At 40.3% G+C, this 23465-nt stretch overlaps 1 protein-coding gene across 2 annotated transcripts in view; it reads right to left on the bottom strand.

Annotated features, from left to right (window-relative positions):
- The window catches only part of DIP2B (disco interacting protein 2 homolog B), a 226388-nt gene that overhangs the window by 77878 nt on the left and 125045 nt on the right, over positions 1-23465 (bottom strand). For both annotated transcript variants that reach the window (XM_037136676.2, XM_037136683.2), the window contains exons 3-4: positions 22176-22304; positions 11737-11862 (exon numbers count right to left, since the gene is read on the bottom strand). In XM_037136676.2, the coding sequence (XP_036992571.2) occupies positions 11737-11862; positions 22176-22304 (255 nt within the window). The remainder of the gene's footprint in view (positions 1-11736; positions 11863-22175; positions 22305-23465) is intronic.

The following is a 23465-nucleotide window of genomic DNA, read 5'->3' as shown; positions in this document are numbered from 1 at the left end:
TGGGCAGGGACAGGAAACAAAGCACATTTGAAGGTCTGAAAGAAATGAGACTAGCTGAAGCACAAGATGCAAAATTGGTAGTGATGAAAGATGAGGCTGGACAAGTGGACAGCACTGGGTTGCTAAGGACCATGGAAGATACACTAAGGAAACTCCCCTCTATGCTAAGTGCAGTGGGAGACCATGAAATGAGACAGTGTGTGGAAAGCAGCCCCAGCAGTGCCAGCACATGGCAGGTGGACAATAAACTTTAGCTTCTCTCCACCCCCATGATTAACCCACCCTGTGTTATCCCAAAGACACAAAACTGGCCAGGCATTGCTTAAAGCTCACCATGTGTTAAGAGTGCACGAAATGTAAGCACTTATTCATGACTGTACCTTTTTAAAGATAACAAGTTCCCTCAAATATTTATATGTTTATTTAACTGTAACAAAGAAAATTACAATGGACTAGTAGAAATCTGGGCAAGATCAAATTAATATTAAAAGAAATAAAGCTATCATTTTCCCACTGATTCTACTCTGATTGAACATGAACTCACCTTATCTAAGTTCTAGGTCTATACAACAGAAACAACTTTAAAAATATGGTTTGCCCATTAGTTTATAACTGGTGTGCTTTTTTAAAAAAATTATTGATTTGAGAGAGAGACAGAGAGAGAGAGACATCAATTTGTTGTTCCATATATTGATGCATTCATTAGTCCTGACCAGGACTGAACCTGCAACCTTGGCATATGAGAAAAATGTTCCAACCAACTGAGCCACCAGACCAGGACTATTACTGGTGTGATTTTAACACAGCATCATTTACTACTGATTACCAGAAGCCTATACTTCATTTATAACCAATTAGGAAACATACACAATTATACCTTGCTGATTTTAAGGAAAGAAAGGTCCTGAATCTACTAAGTGTACTTAACTACTACAGCACTTTCAGTTTTTAGCCATGTGTGGAAATGACTCCCTTCTTCTTGGTGGAAAATATATTTATTACATCTAAAAATGTTTATTCATACACTGAATTTATAAATTAAATTTAAACACCTACCATATCCATCCTACTCCTGAGAAATGAAAAGCATACCTAATCAAGGACTTGTACAGGAATGTTCACAGGAGTTTTATTTGTAACAGCTAAAAAGAGGAAACAACCCAAATATCCATCTACAACTGAATGGACAAGTTGTGGAGTACCTACATGATGGAACACTACTCGGCAATAACAAGGAATGAACTACAGTACTGATACACCAAATGTGGATGAATCTCAAAATAATTACACTGAGTAAAAGAAGCCAAACCTTTACCCTGACCCACCAAAATGAAGTACGACTGTACGATTTTATTTATATGAAATTCTAGAAAATGCAGACGAATGCACACTGATGGAAAACTGACAGTGGGTATACCTCACAAGGATGGGGAGAGGAGGGGCTGCGAAGGGATCATGAGGAAACCGGGGAGTTTGCTTATCTTAATTGTGTTGATGGTTTCATGGTTTTTCTATGTCAAAACCTAGCAGAGATACATTTTAAGTATGTGCTGTTTGTGTTGGCTATAATTCAATAAAGCTATAAAAACTAATTTTAAAAATTGTGGTGGTAAAAGTGACACCGTAATGAGAGGATGGGAACCCCGAGGAGTCAGTCTACATAACCTGAGGCAAAGAAAGTTTCTCTGTAAGCAAGAAAGAGGTTTTAGGCTAGGGAAAAATGGTTAGACACCCAAAAGGAGAGAGCCTCGGAGTAAAAGCATATTGGAACAGAAGATGAAAAGGTTAGCTCTGGAAGCAGACCAATCTGAAACTACTTTAGGCAACAATGCTGAGCAGCTGATGGTAATCTAGCACTGAACCCAACCATGGTGCCTACTGATTCGCCAGCAAGCGCTAGGGAGCCTTTCAGAACTACCCAAGAGATTTTCAGCATCCCACAATAATTTGTCCCTGTGCGCTGAGGGCTGGCCAGGACTGAAAGTCATTACAAAGGGCCTAGTTGGCAGGAGTCCCAGGAGTTGCCCGACCACCACTATCCAAACAGGGGTACCTCTGAGAGAAGGGCACTCACTATAAATAATTAGTCCAGGGCCATTCTACCAGAAGGGAATTCCAAACACTGTTTTTCTAGGTATTTTCCCATATCTATGGGGGGGAAACAGTTTATGAAAATAATTAATATTACAAATAGTACTGGGGTGAAAAGAGTTTTTTCACTTACTGCATATTTGAAAAGTTAGATCAAACGTGCAGCGATTGCTAGAGCACCAAAACACCGGAGAATGTTTACTGACAATATGGTAGACTGAGAGGCAATAAGCCAGTGGGTTAGAGAATGGGCTGGCTGGTCTGGATATCAGCCTTAGCTCTGTCACTGAGAGCTGTTCTTAGCGGCCTTCATTCTTCTGTTTGCTGTCATTCTTTTTCTATGAATTCTCTCACATAATGAGTGTTTTCTACTTTGGATAGTTTGCCCACACTCAGTGGATCTGTAGCTGTGGGAATCTCAAGAGCCTGGGGTAAGGTTGTATCTTCCCAGAAAACACATGTGCCAGAGGGTTGTCATTAGCCTTTCTATTAGTTCACTTAAAAAAAAAATTTACTTATTTTCAGAGAGAGGGGAAGGGAGGGAAAAAGGGAAGAAGAGAAACATCACTTGGTTGCTACTCGCACACCCCCAACTGGGGGCCTGGCCCACAACCCAGGCACGTGCCCTGACAGGGACTTGAACCAGGGACCCCATCTCTGCAGGACAACTCCCAACCCATGAGCCATGCTGGTCATGCTGTTAGTTCACTTTTTAATGCTAGTTCTTACCACGCATGATAGTGAAATTTAAGTCTTGTACCCACTAACCACAAGTACTTAGGAAGGTCCCCCCCTCTGTTTTCCCAAGATCAGGTACAAGGCAAGCTTTCCTAACAACTTCTTTTGCTGGCAGTTTAGTATTTTCAAATTTATTCTTCTAGTGAAGAAAAGCCTCTCCAGAGACCTCGATTCCAGCTTCCAACCTTATATAGGTCCAAGGTTTTATCTTTTCCACACTTATGGTAACCAAAATTTAGGTCCCTACTTTGCTGCCTCCCCTTGCCACAGGGTAGCCACCGTGTGCCCCATGTCACCACTCTGGGTTTTGATGACCATCTCTCTCTTGCTCCTGTATGTTATTTAAAAGGAAGCTGGTTATATTTTATCTAGCATTTCTAAAGGGAAGTTTTCTTTCCCCTTTTTCTAGTTTACAGATTATCTGACTGACTACACAGCTAGAAACAGAAGCTGGATAAGTTATCGAGCCTCCCACACCTTTTTTCTCAATTGTAAAATAGGATAGAAGATTGCTGAAAAAACTAAAAATGAAAAAATGTATGTTAAGTATTTAGCCTTTTGACCAGTACACAGAGAGTACTCAATAAACAGTAACTATGAAATTACTTTTATTGATGAACCTTAAATTTTACAATCAGCTACTGAAATAAACAAATTCGATCTAATAAAGTAGGCTTTTATTGTGCTTTGGGTTAAAGAATATTGAATATTTACTAGCCTTCCAAGTAATTATGAACTGTTGCTCAGACTAATAATGAAAAGTATGCTGTGAAAATGATGCAAATCTATTAAAACACACTTATAGAGGGCTGATCTGCCAGCTCTGTTTGCTTGCCTGAATACAAGCAGAATTTTTAGGAAAAAAAAATCCCGCAAGTTGGTAATTCAGAAAGGTGATCTCTTTTAAGTTCAAATTAATTGAATGATTTTGGTGCTATATATTCTCAAAAGGCAAGAGCTATTCAATTTGTTTAGAATAATACTCATCCCAGTGAAGTGACTGGAAATAGGGTGAGTGCCAAGCAAGCCTGCAGCGGCCAAGAGTGGCACTGTCCTCTTGCTGACCACTCCCCCACATACAGAGTCACAAAGCAGCAAAGTGAGTTGCCCAACCTTGTCAAGTACCAACTGTATGAGGTTCCACCCCATACAATTTAACAGGTACAATAAGACAGATAGTCAAAGCAGCTCTACCTTAATACACAGAAATTAACACAGGGAGGCTGCCAAATTGAGGAGACAAAGAAATATGCCCCAAATGAAAGAACGGACCAAAACCTTCAGAAAAAGAACTAAACAAGACAGAGAGAGCCAACCTAACAGATGCAGAGTTCAAAACACTTGTGATAAGGATGGTCAGAGAACTCACTGAGTATGGCAAAAGTATAAGGGAAGAAGAGAAGGCTGTAGCTGAAATAAAGTGAAATAAAGAAAAATCCACAGGAAGCCTGGGTTCAAATTAATGATTTGGAACATAGGAAGAAATGAACATTCAGCCAGAACAGAATGAAGAAACAAGAATTATTAAAAAAAAAAAACAAAAAAAACACAAAGAGGGAATAAGACAACAATGGAATGTCTCTAAAAGTTCCAACACTGGAATCACAAGGGTGCCAGAAGGAGAAGAAGAAGAGGAGCAAGAAATTGAAAACTAACTTGAAAAAATAATGAAAGAAAACTTCACAAATCTGGTAAAGGAAATAGACATACAAGTGCTGGAAGCACAAAGGGTCCCAAACAAGTTTGGACCCAAAGAGGACCATACTAAGACTTATTATAGTTAAAATGCCAAAGATTAAAGATAAAGAGAGAATCTTTTAAAAAAAGCAGAGTTATCATACAAAGGAGTTCCCATAAGACTGTCAGCTGATTTCTCAAAAGAAACTTTGCAGGCAACAAGGGACTGGAAAGAAGTATTCAAAGTGATGAAAAACAACAACCTACAACCTAGATTACTCTCCAGCAAAGCTATCATTTAGAATGGAAGGGCAGATAAAGTGCTTCCTAGACACTGGAAGGTCAAGTTAAGGAGCTCATTATCACCATGCCATTATTACATGAAATGTTAAAGTGACTTATCTAACAAACTAAGCAAACAATGAGAACAGGAACAGAATCATAAACATGGAGATCATCTGGAGGGTTATCAGTAGGGAGGGGGAAAGGGGAGAATGGGGGGAAAGGTACAGGGATTAAGAAGAATAATTGGTATGTACAAATAGGGGAATGTTAAGAATAGTATAGGAAATGGAGAAGCCAAAGAACTAATGTGCACGACCCATGGACATGAACTTCAGGGGTAGTGGAGGGCAGAGAGGAAATTACTGGAGGCAAGGGGATTCTAGGTAGAGGGTGGACAAGGGGGAAAACTGTAATAGCATTATTAATAAAATATATTTTAAAAGAAAAGAATTCCAGTATCATATACATGATACCCATTCCAGTATCATGTATACGTATGTCTAAAGTAAACAAAGATTTCCTAAACATGAGGCTTTAGCAGAGTGAAAAACAAAATGAAGAAGACTGGAGTTTGAGGCTTACCTGCTGTCTGACCTCAAGTAAGTGGCCATGTACCTGTTTGTTTCCTCATCTCTAAGAAGCCTGTCCATCCTGCTTCACAGAGCACTTATGAGGACCAAGTAGGGCAGGGCTGCCATGGGTATGTGAAAGCCCTTAATAAACTATAACATACTACAATCCTGTACAGCATCACATAAGTATGTTAAAACTATAACAGTATCCCAGTCTGTCCGCAGGAGTCAGAGTAACACAGAGAGGTAAAATTCTCCTTGTTTGGCACTATGAATTACTACTACAGTCACTTCAAGCAAAGTGGTGAGTGAGACAGACCTCTAAATTTAAGTTTCTTTCTATCCAAGCCCATTGAAATAGCTTACTATGCTTTTGGGTCATAATGTGGCCTATTTATTTGGTCACCCTGGTACCCTCAGTGCAGTGTAGAGTAAGTCCGCATGGGTGCAGAAAAAGCTTAGAGGGGAAAAAACATATGCTGCAGTTTTTAAATTATGTTTATCTATATGAATGAGTAACAGTGTTACACAAAGAACCCTTACAAAGAAAGAGCTGAGGTAATTGTCTCATGACATTAGTAAATGATTTCAGCACATAAAGGAACTGGATGGCAGTAATTCAAGCAGGCTAAAAGACTCTGAGAAAGGACACCAAAAGAATCAGAGACTGCCACCAACTTGGAGAATTTAAAATTTTCAATCCACAAGACAGAAATCAGTATACATGTCAATAAGCAAATTTTAGGTTGACCGACACTATATTATTTGAGAATGATTGACACACAAAAGACAAATTATTTCCCATGCCAAGTATTTACTGTGTTTTTCATAAAGAAGCCAAGATTTTTCGACTTCCAGCCAAGATAGAGGCATAGGTTAGACACCCTGTGCCTCATCGCACAACCAAAATAAGGACAACAAAAATTTAGAAACAAAATAACCACCAGAACTGACAGAAAATTGAACTGTATGGAAGTCGGGACAACCAAGGAGTTTAAATAGACACATTCATCAAGACCAGTAGGTGGGACCAAGTCGGGCCTAGTGGAGAGGGGTCACAGCACAGGAAGCAGTGACACCAGGTATGCAAGGCACCCCGGGCACACAAAATGCAGCGGGCAGACCCTGGGTGCACAGGCCGCAGCTGGCAGACGCTGAGTATGGGGTGGCAACAGGCAGACCCAGTGAAGGGGCCATTGAGAATCAAAGCACTGAGTGCAGAGCAGCTGGCTGACTGGGTGGCAGTCCCACATTCATGCACAGATAACTGGGGAGTGAGACAGACTGCACAACCCGGGGCCCCAGCACCGGGAAATAAAGCCTCAAAACACTGATTGAAAACACCTGTGGGGGTTGAGGCGCAAGGAAAGACTCCCAGCCTCACAGGAGAGTTCGTTGGAGAGACCCACAGGATCCTAGAATGCACACAAGCCCACCCACCTGGGAATCAGCACCAGAAGGGCCCAGTTTGCTTGGGGGAAGCTGCTGAAGGGACCGAGGTCTGACAGATAGCAGTATAAGCACCACTGTTCCCTCTCAGACCCCGCTCCCACATACTGAGTCACAACCCAGTGCCAAGGGTTGCCCCACCCTGGTGAACACTTAAGGCTCTGCCCCTTACTACATAACATGCGTGACAAGACCAAAAAAAAAAAGGCTCAAACACGAGAACAGATCAAAGCCCCAGAGCTAACGCTTTTAAGTGACCAAGAGATAGTCAACCTATCAGATGCACAGTTCAAAGCACTGGTAATCAGGGTACTCAGAGAATTGGTTGAATTTGCTCCCAAATTAGATGAAAAAATGAAGGCTACAATAAGTAAAATGAAGGAAAATGTACAGAAAACCAACAGTGATGGGAAGGAAACTGGGACTCAGATCAATGGAGTGGACCAGAAGGAAGAAAAAATGACCAAACAGAAAAGGAATGAAGAAACAAGAATTCAAAAAAAAATGAGGAAAGGCTTAGGAACCTCCAGGACATCTTTAAACATTCCAACATTTGAATTAGAGGGGTACCAGAAGGGGAAGAGGAACAGCAACAAATGGAAAACTTATTTGAAAACATAATGAAGGAGAACCTCCCCAGTCTGGCAAAGGAAACAGACTTCCAGGAAATCCAGGAAGCTCAGAGAGTCCCAAAGAAGTTGGACCCAAGGAGGAACACTCCAAGACACATCATAATTACATCAGCCAAGATTAAAATGAAGGAGAGAATCTTAAAAGCAGCAAGAGATAAGGAGACAGTTACCTACAAAGGAGTTCCCATCAGACTGTCAGCTGATTTCTCAAAAGAGACCTTACAGGTAAGAAGGAGCTGGAAAGAAGTATCCCAAGTCATGAAAGGCAAGGACCTACATCCAAGGTTGCTCTATCCAGCAAAGCTATCATTTAGAATGGAAGGGCAGATAAAGTGCTTCTCAGATAAGGTCAAGTTCAAGGAGTTCATCATCACCAAGCCCTTATTTTATGAAATGTTAAAGGGACTTGTCTAAGAAAAAGAAGATAAAAAACATGTATAGTAAAATGACAGCAAACTCACAATTATTAACAACCATACCTAAAACAAAAACAAAAACAAAAACAAAGGAAACAACCAGAACAGGAACAGAACCACAGAAATGAAGGTAACATGGAGGGATAGCAACAGGGGAGTGGGAGGAGGAGAGAGGGAAAAGGTACAGAGAATAACTAGCATAGATGGTGGGGAGAAAATAGACAGAGGGAAGGCAGGAATAGTATGGGAAATGTAGAAGCTAAAGAACTTAAGATACACAGACATGAACTAAAGGGGGGGAATGTGGGTGGGAGAGGGTGTGCAGGGTGGAAGGAAATGAAAGAGAGGGAAATAGGATGACTGTAATAGCATAATCAATAAAATATATTTTTTAAAAAAGAAAAAATTTTTTCAGGTGACTGAGAATTTGAAAAATGGAGTATATTGTGTAGCTACCTGGTGGTCATCGGAAAGGAGAGTGGTCCTTTTGTCGGCCCTTGTTGAGTTTTAGAAAAACAATCTATTATTTTTGGTGGCTTTTCTTCTGAGAATAAAAAATGCACTGACATAAAAAAAAAAAGCAAGATTTATGACATTTTATTCCTTAAATCTTTTTTATTATATCCCTCCAAAAATAGCTCTAAATGGCCATCAATGCAGCAATTCCAATATTTAGTGGTGCATGCCCCCCAAAACAGCTAAGTGGCTCCTGTACTCAAGCAGGCAGCCCACAAGCCAGGTTCACCCCGAACTGCAGGTGCAGCGTGTGAGCCCTGACCTCCTCTCGGTGCACAAAGAAAAACATGATTAAAATATTGTGAAGTCTGAAGTTAATTTTTCCTGGCAAGAGTGGCACAACTTTTCTAGAAACAAAGACATACACATTTATTTTTTATAGCTGTCCAGAATCTGTTTTTTAAAAAACAGCCTTTAACCGGCAATGATTAACATCAATTCTCTTCTTCCTCCCCATCCCTTGACTGAAATCTAGGCATTCTTCTAAATGCCACTGTTTCAGGGAATATCAAAGTAAATATGCAAGGTAAAAACCTACCTGCCATCCCTGGGTTAGTCTGTAAGAGAGAGAGTGATGTAGGTTTATACTGCAATAGAATAGGAGATAGCCAAGTCTCTAACTAGTGGCTCTCAGAAGCTTGGACAGAATGGATTTGGAATTCTAGCTTGAGAACAGCATTTTCCATCCCCTAAATGGAAAGGTGCTAATGAATGCTTTATGATATGTTCTTCCCACCTTCTGACATGGGCATGTATGTCTGTCCTGGGCATGTATGTCACTGTTAATGGGGAGCACCCAGATCTAACTCCATATGGGGTCCGTGTGAGGAATCACTACAGAGGGTGCTGCTCTTCATGTTCCTTCACGATGGGAGAAAGTCCCTCTTCTATCTGACAACACTGATGTTAAAACTGAGGGTCCTATGAATTTGACTAAATTTTTTTAAAAGATTTTATTTATTTATCTTTAGAGGAGAAGGGAAGGAGAGAGGGAGAGAAACATCAATGTATGGTTGCCTCTCATGCATCCTCTGCTGGGAACTGGCCTGCAACTCAGGCATGTGCCCTGACTGGGAATCAAACCGCCGTTTGGTTCACAGATCTGTGTTCAATCCACTGAGCTACACCAGCCAGGGCCAAACTTGATTAAATTTAGTTTTAAGTCCTAACTCTAGAAGTCATCACTCCCTCTCTCTCCACTCCTCACAGGCTTAGCCTTTCCCCCATAATCAGCAACACTCCCCAACCCCATGTAGGCAGCAGCAGACAGTAGCCCAGATCTAACTAATAGTCACATGGTCCGGGCTTCTTGACTCAAGTTATGCTTCAGTTCCAGAGCCCTAAGGTACAATGACCACCTGGCTACTTTCCATGAGGCCAAAGCCTTGGAGCTGTCCTCAAGACCTGAAGAAATAATTCATTACCCTTACCTTACTCCTGACCAATCAGGTCCCTGACCTGATTTTGTGATTTTGCCCTATACAATCTGTAACGTACATGCCATCGGGGAATTGGGTCTTTAACATTAGCTTCCTATTTCTGGACTGGCTAATTCAATATTAAACTATTTTTCTTTCTATACTGCAAAATCCTGCTTGTGCATTTCTTTGGGCCAGTGAGCACAGGCAGGCAGACTCAAGGAAAAACATCAGGATTCTAGTAACAATGTTCATCCCTAAGAGTACATCAATGTTTTGAATATACTATTCAAAAATCCTCAGAAGAGTAAATAAAATAAATGGATAGAAAACCTTTTAAAGGCCTTAGGAGAGAGGACTGAATCTTCACAATTATGAAATTATTAAAATATATAAGGGGATGAAAACATATACTGCATCTTTAAAGCTGCAGACAGTGGAACATTTGGTTTTAGCAATACACGAATTCCAAAGGACTAGGGTCTCATTCAGCCACCATTTATTTCTAGGGTTGGTAAATTCCCCTCAGGCAGTGACTTCTGTAAAAGGGGATAAAAAAGGTTTCCATTTCTTCTGAGCATTGTCAAGATCCTTTGCTGCACTCTCACATTTAACCCAGGCCATGAGAGCCGACTGTTTACTCTGAAACTGCATTTCTTTAATGCAGTTCTGGGGAGGATTGTTTCTAAAGAACTGAGTCACACTGCTCTCTACCCTTTGCCATTTACTGCAACCGAACCCTCAGCTGTGCTGTAGCACAATCTGCCAACATGAAACAGCTAACAACTAAGAGCCCCCTTTGTCTACCAGGACCCAACTGCTTTACGAATTGGAAGGGAAACCATCCAAGATTTTGAACTGAGTGGGCTGGAAGTATGCACCATTAGAGACATAAAATGTCTTACTGTGATGGTCTGCTAGAGGTGTACTGAGTTACATTCTGAGAAAACACTTGAAGCCACAGAGCTACTTCTCCTTCAAACATATTGACACCACAGGTATAAAGGAAAAAGAACACACAAAGTTAAAGAACCCACTGCACACCCAGATGCTGAGAAGTTAACCAAAACCTGGGAGAAAACTATAAACAGGAACCTGCACAGGGAATAGGATCCATGTGAATAGCTCAACTCCAAAGCTGTAAATCAAAGTCAACCACAACGATGTAACCTTCCTGGGTATCTCCTCAAACACAGTAAGTAGTTTAGACCAAAGCAACATGGGGAAGATTTTTACCCAAAGATTTCACTACCGGTAACATGCATTAGGGACACAGACACTATACTGAAGCTCTGAAATAGATTTCCTATCTTTAGCCTGCTGAGATCCTGGCTGGGATTTCATCTAAGAAGAACCTTTTAAAAAGTTTTTTTAAACTTTGAAAAAAATTCTGAATAGATAAGACAACTTAAAGTTGTTCCAGCTGCTCCTCCAATATGAAGTTAAAATTCTTAAATTTATCTTAGGGGGATTAAGAATTGTCTGGGAAATAAAAATGGGATGAAGACACTTGGTTTCCACTGATCTCGTGACCCCATTATAGAAAGTGGTTCTTAAATTACATGTAAGTATATACGAAATACATTAACATGCACACAAACACACATATATGTTGGCTATTTAACCAGGGCAGGATTGTTTTAGACTCTAAGCTTTAGCCTGTATTTATTTATGACTACATGATTTGGGGGGGTATAGCAAGGATATGCCAGAAATTCCAAAGGAAAAAAAATTTTTTAAACAGCTTTACTCTTACGGCTTCTTTTTGTGTGCTGTTTACGATGCAATAACCACAGCAAGCCCCTTCAGTGTGCACTCTGACACACCCCTGATGGGAGGAGACAGTTCTGACTCCTACCTCAGAAAAACGAAACAAAAAACTAGAACTCATTTCACGAACATCAAAGTAGCAACTGTGAGAGAGAGATTCTGATGAACTTACCGGGAGGTGTGCAGGCATCTGCAGGAGACTGAACAAACGTGGACCGCCTTTTGGTTGGCATGGGCAAAGCCATTTTCTGTTCTTTATGCTTCGCCAGAGCGGCTTGAACTGCTTCTGTGTGAATATCTAGAAGATTAAACATTTGTGTTTATCAGCTCCTGGCTCTTAGAAGTATTTTACTTCTGGGGGCTGACCTATAGCTGCCTTACTTGTTGAAAGGGGGATGTTTAGGTGATTTTTATTTATTATCTGTGTTAAAATATAAAGGCTGATGCTACTTGTTTGCCACTCGGCTACAAAAGAATCCAACCCTCCACTTGAATGTCTAATTGGGACCTCAAAATTAACATAACCAGACAGAAATCTTGATTCTCCACTCCCACCCCAAATTTGCTCTATATTTCTAAAAAATCAGATCGTACTGTAAACAGTAGTTTATATCCTTTGATTTTTCTTTAACTCTTCCACAATCCTACTGAGGTAGATAACAAGTGAAGTGACTTCCTGGTCCCAGATAATTTCCTCTTCTCAGGAAATGGGCCCAATCCACATGCAAACAAACCGTCTTTGAAGGCCTGTCTGTAGTATATAAATGTACCCCTTATGAAGAGATGGGCCAATCAAATCCTTTGGGGGAGGAGTTAAACTTGAAATCCAGAAATTGCAGGCCCTAGCTTGGAGTCACATTAATGACACTGGTTGGAAGAAAGGCCCTTGAACCTTAAGGTTGACATCCCCAAAGCCACCTCGCTCTTTCTAGGGATTTCTCATTTGCTCCTTTGTTTCTATGACCTACCCCAGATATTTAAGGTAACCTGAGTTGACCAGTTTCATTCAATAACAACAAAAAAACCTCACTAATTTAACTAGAAACATCATTCTGTGTGAATATAGACCTGTAACATAATTTTAAGGGCTGCATAGTATTTCCTTGTTGTGTGCCATAATTTGTTTAAGTAACCTTGTTTCCAAATTTTTTCTTCTATTCACAGCAACTACTCACAGGAAGAAGAATTCAGTGTTTTCACTTTAACACACATGTGTAAGTCTATTTCTGTAAAATTAATTCCAACAACTGCTGAGATGTACTGGATTTATAGCTTATATAACCACAGTACATTTATCAAAACACAAAAATTCAAAATTGATACAAACTACCATATTCTGCCATGTATAATGTGCTCCTATGTGTAATGTGGACCCACATTTTTGGCCCAAACTTTCAGGGAAATAATCCTTCATTTTAATTTTTTAATACAGTTATTTATTTATATTCAGAAACAAAACAGATGATCATAATCCAAGGCATTATTTTGCATACAGATATTGTTAATTGCTTTCTAGAGTTATGCTCTTAATGCACAGCATAAATAAAAAGCTGAAAACATTTATGTAGATAAGGAATTGGTACTACCAATGTATAATGCACACCCATACTTTTCCCTCAAAAATTTGGGCTAAAGACTCCCGGCCAAGATGTAGGTAGGTGTAGGGGAGACACACTATACCTATTTGCACAATCAAAAGAAGGACAACAACAATTTAAAAACAAAAAACAACCAAAACCGACAGAAAATTGAACTGTATGGAAGTCCAACAACTGAGGAGTTAAAGAAGACACAATGCATCCAGACCACAGGAGGGGCAAGAGAGGGTTCGCTGGCAAAGCAGCCACTGGCAGACTCCGGGCACAGGGTGGCAGTGGGAAAACCCAGCGAGGCGGTAGATGATGGAACAGGGAGTGGCACATAGGGCGGCAGGCGGAACTGGGTGGTCACACATTTGCGTGCAGATAAACCAGGTGAAACTGGGGATTCGGTTGAACCATACAACCCAGGGCCTCAGCACTGGGAAATAAAGCCTAAAAGCACTGACTGAAAACACCTGTGGGGGTTGAGGTGCCAGGAGAAACTCAGCCTCACAGGAGAGTTTGCTGTAGAGACCCACAGGGTCCTAGAACGTACACAAGCCTACCCACTTGGGAACCAGCACCAGAAAGGTCAAATTTGCTTGAGGGAAGCGAGGGAAGTGACCAAAATCCGGCAGAGAGCAGAACAAGAGCCATTGTTCCCTCTCTGATCCCTCCCCAACATACAGGGTCACAACACAGCCAAGTGGGTTGCTCCGCCCTAAGGCGGATGCACACCTTTAGGATGAACACCTAAGGCTCCTCCCCTCACTACATAACAGGTGAGTCCAGACGCACCCCCCAAAAAATTGCCCAAATGGAAGAACAGATCAAAGCCCCAGAGCTAACGCTTTTAAGTGACCAAGAGATAGTCAACCTATCAGATGCACAGTTCAAAGCACTGGTAATCAGGGTACTCAGAGAATTGGTTGAATTTGCTCCCAAATTAGATGAAAAAATGAAGGCTACAATAAGTAAAATGAAGGAAAATGTACAGAAAACCAACAGTGATGGGAAGGAAACTGGGACTCAGATCAATGGAGTGGACCAGAAGGAAGAAAAAATGACCAAACAGAAAAGGAATGAAGAAACAAGAATTCAAAAAAAATGAGGAAAGGCTTAGGAACCTCCAGGACATCTTTAAACATTCCAACATTTGAATTAGAGGGGTACCAGAAGGGGAAGAGGAACAGCAACAAATGGAAAACTTATTTGAAAACATAATGAAGGAGAACCTCCCCAGTCTGGCAAAGGAAACAAGACTTCCAGGAAATCCAGGAAGTTCAGAGAGTCCCAAAGAAGTTGGACCCAAGGAGGAACACTCCAAGACACATCATAATTACATCAGCCAAGATTAAAATGAATCTTGGAGAGAATCTTAAAAGCAGCAAGAGATAAGGAGACAGTTACCTACAAAGGAGTTCCCATCAGACTGTCAGCTGATTTCTCAAAAGAGACCTTACAGGTAAGAAGGAGCTGGAAAGAAGTATCCCAAGTCATGAAAGGCAAGGACCTACATCCAAGGTTGCTCTATCCAGCAAAGCTATCATTTAGAATGGAAGGGCAGATAAAGTGCTTCTCAGATAAGGTCAAGTTCAAGGAGTTCATCATCACCAAGCCTTTATTTTATGAAATGTTAAAGGGACTTGTCTAAGAAAAAGAAGATAAAAAACATGTATAGTAAAATGACAGCAAACTCACAATTATTAACAACCATACCTAAAACAAAAACAAAAACAAAGGAAACAACTAGAACAGGAACAGAACCACAGAGATGGAAGTCACACGGAGGGTTAGCAACAGGGGAGTGGGAGGAGGAGGAGAGAGGGGGAGAAGGTACAGAGAATAAGTAGCATAGACGATAGGGAGAAAATAGACAGGGGGAGGGGGCAGGAATACTATGGGAAATGTAGAAGCCAAAGAACTTATGACACAGGGACATGAACTAAAGCAGGGGAATGTGGGTGGAAGGGGGTGTGCAGGGTAGAGGGGAGTGAAGGAGAGAAAACAGGACAACTATAATAGCATAATCAATAAAATGTTTTAAAAATTTGGGGCTAAAACCTGCACATTATACATGGCAAAATATCATGTCATCTAATCCACAACCCACATTCCAAGTTAGCCAAATGTCCCGATAATGTCCTTCAGAGGTTTTCCTGCCCTGTTTCCTGATCTAGGACCCAATACAGCATTACACATTACATTTAATTGCCATGTCTCTTTAGCATCCTATAACCAGGAATAGTTACTCAACCTTTGTCTCTCATTGCACTGACACTTTGTACAGATGAGTTACATTAGAGACTGTCCCTTAATATTGGTTTTGTTAATACTTCTTCATAATTAGATTCAGGTTATAGATTTTAGTAGAATACCATCAAAGTAATGTCTTCTTGAAACATGATGATGTCAGGATGCATCTGCCTTATTATTGGTGAGAGTAATTTTAATTATTGTATACTTGATTAAGATGGTATCTGCTAAGTTAATCCACTGTAAAGATACTATTCTTCTCTTGGTGTAATTAATTAATTGGTGAATACTTTTACACTATGTAAATGTTATATACTTCATTAAACTCCCATCCACTAATTTCAGCATCCACTGATGATTCTTGGCTGAATCAATTATTTCCATAATGGTTACAAAATGGCGGTTTTATAACTTCATCATTTCTTTTGTGTTTATTAGTTGGTGGTATTCTAAGAAAAAGCTATAGACCGCATATACTACAGTGGTCCCTTAATATTATAATGGAAATGAAAAATTCCTCTCACCTAGCATCATAACGCAGCACATTACATATGTTTGTGGTGATGCTGGTGTAAACAAACCTACTGTACTATCAATCACATAAAAGTACAGCACATACTATAATGTATGGTATGTATTTGATAATGGTAATAAATGACTATGTTACTGTTTATGTATTTACTGTATTTTTATCATTATTTTAGAGTTTACTATTTCTACTTATATAAAAAGAGTTTAGTGTAAAACAGTATGCCACGTTACGCCAAGAGCAGCCTCACACATCTCCTGTTTAATGTCTTTGATTGTGTTCTTTTCTCTCGTGCTTGATTTAATCTCATGTTGTTCTGTAACATGCTATGCATGTTGTAGCCCAGGAGCAATAGGCTGGACCATATATAGCCGGGTATGTAATAAGCTATACCATCCAGGTTTCTCTAAGTGCACACTGACGTTCGCACAGTGACAAAATTGCCTAACAAGCTTCCTCCGAACACAACCCTGCTATTAAATGGTGCGTGACTGTACACAGGGTCCGGCGGAAGTAATGCCTGCTTGGGTGTGGTTGGTTGGGTAATAATATGGATGTAAAAATTTATAGTTTTAATTTTAATATTTCACGTAAAATATCATATAGGATGCTTGACTGTAGTAATGTTATGTTACAGAATTACATGCTTATGATTTTATAATAAAAGATTTTGCATCCTGGCTGGTGTGGCTCAGTGAACTGAGTGCTGGCCTGAGAACCAAAGGGTCACCAGTTCAATTCCCAGTCAAGGGCACATGCCTAGGTTGTGGGCCAGGTCCCCAGTTTGGGGTGTGTGAGAGGCAACCACACATTGGTGTTTCTCTCCCTCTCTCCCTTCCTTCCCCTCCCTCTAGAAATAAATAAATAAAATCTTCTTTAAAAAAGAGAGATTAGCCCTAGCTGGTGTGGCTCAGTGGATTGAGCACTAGCCTGCAAACCACAGGGTAGTAGGTTTGATTCCCAGTCAGGGCACATGCCTGGGGTATGGGCTGGGTCCCAGGTTGCGGGGGGGGGGGGGTGGTGGGGTGCATGAGAGACAACCACACAATGATCTTTCCCTCTCTTCCTTCCTCCCTTCCCCTGTCTAAAAATAAAATAAATAAAATCTTTAAAAAAGAGAGATTACAATTATATACCACTAATTGGATAACCTAAAAGAAATGGATAAATTCCACAAAAGATATAATCTATCCAAATTGGATAATGAAGAAATGTCACTAAAGTTAGAAAACAACCCCCCACTATTCAATTTGATTGGCCTAAAAAAAAAAAGATAGTGAAGAAATTAAAAATCTGAACAGAACTATAACTTAGTAAGGAAACTGAATGTATACTAACATTATATGTTAGAGTAAGAATCAGGAAGAATGACAATTGATTTAAGGCTTTAAATCATTTATCCACAGCTATCACTTTAAAAACTACTTTTGCTATATTTTTGTTAAAAATTAATACACATAAATTTTGTCTCATGTATCTTATATTTTACAATAAAAAACTAGAAAAAATATACATATTGAAAAAAGATCAAAACACATATAATACTTGAGAGAAAATTTTTCCTAGATCCACCACTTCCCAGAAATAAACCCACCTCAATAGTTTGGTACATACATTTCCAGGTTTCTATGTCTGTGTGCATACTAATACAGAAATTATTATTATTAACTCACAGAAGTGAGTCATACTTCATAATACATAGTATCCTGGATTTGTTACTTAAAAATATATTTTGTACTTAAAAAAAAAGATTTTATTTACTTTTAGAGAGAGGGGAAGGGAGGAAGGGAGGGAGAGAAACTTCAGTTTGAGAGAGATATACCGATCAGCTCTCTCACGCTCCCAACCAGGGACCTGGCCTGCACCCCAGGCATGTGCCCTGACTGGGAATCAAACCAGTGACCTTTTGGTTTGCGGGCTGGCACTCAATACAGTGAGCCACACCAGCCAGGGCTATTTTGTACATCTCTCCATATCTGTACAAAGAGATCTACTCATTTTTTTCTATGAGCCTTCACAGAATTTTAAAACCATCTTTCATAGAATTCCAGTGTGGACATACTATAACACTTAATCACTGTATTATTACAAATAATACTACAACAAATACACACACATACATCTTTGTGCACATATGTAGGTGTTTTAAAGAAACTCCTGGAAGTGGGACTTCTGGGTCAAAGTGCATAAATATTTAAAATTTAAAAGATGTGGCCAAACTGTTGCACTATCACTTTTAAAACCGTAATATCAACTTACTTTTGGCTCCAAAATGAAGCATTTTATACTGCATTTATATTTACTACACTGTTTTAGTGCCTCTGAGGTTTACTTAGTTGAATCAAGATTGTTATATTTAATTGAGTCTATCATGCCACTTTATATAAAACATCTCTTGATTTTAGATATGTTAACTAGGAGAAGCATCCTTTTTGTATTAGATGAAATATGGTTCTTAGCTGCCTTGGCAAACAAATGATTAACTGCTTATACCCAGAAAAAGCACTTTCTCAACAAGAGAAAAATAGCAAATCAAATGCTCACACTTAACTAAATTATACCGTTCCAAAAGTACATTTTTGCATAAGATATGAAACATTTGAGAGCAAACTTGCTAAAAACAGAGAATTATTCACATTAAACAAGGCTTTAGATGACCTACTTGAATAATTAATCATTACAGAGTCTTTTCTTCTCTGCCACAAGAATTTGTAGCATCAGACCACAGACCAAATCAAAGCATCCAACTATTTTCTAACATGAGAAATCCTGGCTCATATACCCATGTGAAAAGAAGATGTTCAGTTACTGTGTTAGCAAACCCTCTTATCAGTAAGAACAGCCTGCTCTGTCTTAACTGGATTCCACTCATTCACCAGTACACAATTCATCTTGATCTTTGATAAAGAAATCACTTCCGAAGGTTGGTCCCCAGACATAGCCGCCTTTAGCTGTCTCTGCCAGAAGTACCTAAGAGCTGGGTATCCTTTTCCAGCACTAATGTTTGAGCTGAATAAAGTGATACAAATACTCCTTTAAAGTCCTTTTTTTGCTTTTGTTTTGTTTGCAGTGGCTAATTGCTCAAAAGGTTAACATTAAAGGAGTTGTCAGAATGACAATCAGGCCCTGGCCAGGTAGCTCAGTTGGTTAGAGTCCCCCATAAACCAAGGTTGCTGATTCCATCTCTGGTCAGGGCACATACAAGAATCGACTAATGAATGCATAAATAAGTGAAATAACAAATTGATGTTTCTCTCTCTCTCAAATAAAAAAAAAGAAAAAGAATGACAATCAGATCACTGGCCATCTCAGGCATTGTGTATTTTCTACACTTGTGACCATAACATGTGTGAAGAAAGGTGCATCATACCTTGATCTGCAGGAAAAAGAGGCACCCAATGTGTGTATTTGACATGCCAGACCCTCTTGGCTAAGCACAGGAAGAAAAATCGGGTCAAATGATCTAAATTCTGAATAAACATTATCTCTTTCCAGTGAGTCTGAAACATGAAACTACGTCTATTTAGATTTTATTATGACTGGTTGAAATGTCATAGGTGTTAATAAGCCTCTACCAAATAAGAGAGAATTTTCCAGTCCTCCTTTTATCCCTCCGAGTTTCTCTCTCCCTCCCCCCAAGCTCCAAGGGCCCTTCTTTGCTGCAAGTTGTTACCTGAGCCCATTTCTTCTACAGCTCACTTCTGCTACCTCTATGCCTTTCTAAATGAACTTTCCCTTATAATTTGAAAAAGGAGACAGAGAGAATTTTCCCGTTGAACTTACATCAATATTAAGTCCTTTCTGTGCACCCATCACTTTACTCTGAATGCTTGTGATTTTCACTAAACATACCTATGTTCTAAAGCTATTTTTGCACGTGACTTGTAAATATAACCCTTCCTATGGCAAAGAGTGGCAATGAGGTAAAGTTCAATTCACATCAAATTCTGTAACTTAATTTGCTCTGCTTTTGCTACTACTGTTGGCTCTTTCTTATTCATGTAAGCCACAATTCTCAGAATGTACTGGGCTTTCCTTTGCTACTTGGTTGAAAAATGCAATTTTCACCAAAATTCATGCTTGCGTACTTCTTTCCTGTTCTCCCTCATGTCAGTATTGCAGTCCTCTCATAACTTCTGATTTCTTCAAGGTTTTTAAATAACCCTTTCTTCCCTAGTTTACCTCCTCTAGGCCTACATCTCACATCTACCCTAAAAAAGTCCCAGTGAGACAAATATTCAAAACCTGACTATTAAACCCTCTTCAATACCCTTGCACCCAACCAAGACACTGAACAGTCTACTAACCAGTACCTGATTCACAAACTATACTTTCTGATTATTTGGGGTATTTCCAACAAAAACTGGTATAAAGGACAGGGGCTAGACATCACAGCGGTTTTTACTACTGAATGTGCTCACTAAAGTCTTTTACTATGTGATCAGCTTGGACACAGGATGTAGAGTCATCTTTTGGTTCTTCACTAATCCTTTTTTATATGTTGTGAAAACAAACAAGAAAAAGACAGAAATGAAAAACAAAACACTCCTAAAAGGCCAGGGATGACAAGTGCAAAGTGGAACCCCCCTTCGATGCTGCTGCTGAACCTGGGCACCAGCCTCAAAAGGCCACACCGGGTACCCGGAAATCGGGCCTGGGGCTGGGCAACGAATAGGAGCTTCTGATATACTTCTCTACGTCCACCCTTACCTCCCACAAATCCATTCTGAATCAATAAGTACTTTTTAAAAAAAGACTTTATTAATTTATTTTTAGAAAGAGGGGAAGGGAGGAAGAAACTGAGAGGAACATCAGTGTGCGTTTGTCTCCTGCTACTGGGGACCTGGCCTACAACCCAGGCATGTGCCTTGACTGGGAATCGAACTGGCGACACTTTGGTTCACACTCAATCCACTGAGTCATACCAGCCAGAGCCCAATAACTACTTTTACTCCTTGCTTTCTCAAAGTTATCCATTTAGCACACAGAAAGACAGATACAGATACGCTGTGCCAGGCACTGGCATGCAGTAGCGGCAGAGCATGCAGTCTGCAGCTGGGATGAGCTACAATACAAATCTGATTATGTACTGCTCTGCTGAAAACCCTTCAGTGCTATGCAAGCCTCCTCAAGGTTCTGCCCCTGGTAGTCTTGCTAGCTTCACCTCCCACTTCCCTCTGGGTCCTTGCATTCTAGGTTCCAACCATAAGGAACTATTTTCAGGTCTACCATCTGATGCTATTTCCCTTTTACCTGAACAACTCTTGTCTGTCTGCCATGACTCAGTTTACAAGTCTTATTCTCTGAGAAAGCTTCCCCTGACCTCAAGACCAGGTGAGGTACTAGGGAAAATTTGGGTGTAGCATGCAACCTCTATCTATTTTTTTTGTTGACTGAACATGTCTCCATCCTTCCAGTGTGCACATAATGGCTGACACAGCTCTGTACCCATGTCCTTTACCTGGTTTTCTCTGAAGCAGTTTCTGAGAGAATGTAATATATGCCCTGTTGTACAATTCGAAATAAGGTTAGAGTAACCTTGGCTAGCACAAGTAAGTCAAAAATCTAGAGAAAGTAAACCCGCATCCCAGTCTGTCTTCTAGCACAATAAAGGTGCTACAGAGACTATTACGGGCAGCAGAAGGGCACGGGGTGGACTCACTGCACCATGTCCTCCTGAAGGTCTCTGATGTGCTTCTCTGCTCATCAGGCCTAGACAGGGCACGGCAAGACCATGCTCCCACTGCCAGCCACAGCATGTTGCCTTTTCCCTTCCACGGGTATGTTTTGGGTCAGAAGAAATAAAATTTTGAGACTTAATTTGAAATTGCATTGTGAGTTTTTGTTCCAGCTCCATCGGTTACGGGACTAATTAACAGCTCGGGCAAACATAGACGGACCTGCCCCTTCCAACAAAGTCCACTGAGCTCTCCCTACATACCCTATGGGATGCAAGCACTCTGCTCTCTTATGTATTCATTCATATTGCCTTTGTGCTTGTCTGGCTCCCCCTGTGCCCTTGGGCACAGAAATGTCTTATTTGCTACTGTATCCTCAGTGAATACTGAGTACCTACTACACCTGGCACATAATAGACATGCAATACATGACTGGTAAATGAATCAATCTAGACCTGTAAGTGCTTCAAACAAACAAAACAAAACAAACATTAGAAGCTCTCAGGACACACAGTTCATATTAAGTCAGTAAAAACTATTCTGCTGAAAATTTCTAGTTCCTTCTTACCTGATCGATATCGTTCATCCCTGGCTCCCCCAGATCGAGTTCGGTGGTACTTAGAAGGAGCGGAAGTTTGAGCTGCAGATGGAGCAGGTGTCTGGTTTCTATGTTCTTTCTGTGCTGCTGAATCAGTTTCTAAAAAAAGGAAGTTTAAAAGATTGTTATCTGATAACAATAACAGTTAACATTTTCTGAGCACTTCACATCATTCCTACAATACTCTGAGGCAGGTATTATTACCCCATCTACAGCAAAGAGTTAAAGAGTTGTTAAAGAGCGATGATACAAGACATCCAGGCTAAAAAATATTATCGTAGAGCCATAACTGTGAACAGGTGACAGTAGAGAAATAAAAAGATCTATGTAAAGGGAGAAGCCATTCTGGAGGCTCCAAGAAATGGTAGGATAGGATGCTGGGGCAGATATATGACCTCTGATCCTGCAAGTGGTAGAAGACTAATTTGGGGAGCTTCAGCCTCCGCAACATAAATTGTTCAAAATAAACACATCATTTAAGCAAAGTAGGGTGCTTACTGGGAAACACAGATTCAAGTCATATCTATTAGGCCCTGTTCCAACTGAAAACACCCCCGAAACCTGTCCTTTCTAGTCCCTGGTCTGTCCCCCAAGCTCTGCACTCCCAACACATACTATCTCCTAAAGAATATGGGGAAGAGAGGCATTCCCTCTTTGGAGCACACCCGTACTCTTCTCTCAGGCATGTACTTAAAAAAAAAAAATTCTGGGGGCCCCAGAGGACTTGTAACCAGGGAACAGTAGGCAACAAAACCACTGAAACTGTCTCCAAGGCCCTTGTTCTCCGACTTTTCGGTGAGCCAATAGCAGCCCCACCTAGGCTCTCAAGTCTTTTGCTGCTTCTGTCCTAAGCCTTCCTTGTTTCACTCCCCAGCTTTAACAAATGCGTGCTCTCACTCTGTGTGTAAAAAAAAAAAAACAGGTAAGATAAGCAGAAGAAAAACACCTTGAGTTCTGATATTTTGTAGCCTTTTTTCAAATGGTATTAGCTTGTAAGACTTAATTTTTTAAATATAGTAAGAACACTGAACATGACATGTATCCTTTGAACAATTTTTAAGTGCACTACATGGTCTCGTCAACTACAGGCACAGTGCTGCACGGCAGGTCCCTAGAACCTACTCATCTTGCATAACTAAAACTTTTGACCCATTAGGGTGGCAACTCCCCATTTCCTCCTCCCTCCAGCCATAGACAATCACCATTCTACCCTCTGCTTCTATGAGCACGACTATCTTAGATTCCTCATAGAAGTGGAAT

Source organism: Artibeus jamaicensis, unplaced genomic scaffold (assembly GCF_021234435.1).
Source record: "Artibeus jamaicensis isolate MK-2021 breed Jamaican fruit bat unplaced genomic scaffold, CSHL_Jam_final contig_233, whole genome shotgun sequence".
In the NCBI taxonomy this organism is placed as follows: Eukaryota; Metazoa; Chordata; class Mammalia; order Chiroptera; family Phyllostomidae; genus Artibeus; species Artibeus jamaicensis.
Note: the sequence above shows the minus strand (reverse complement) of the source record. Positions and strands in the feature narration are given on the sequence as shown.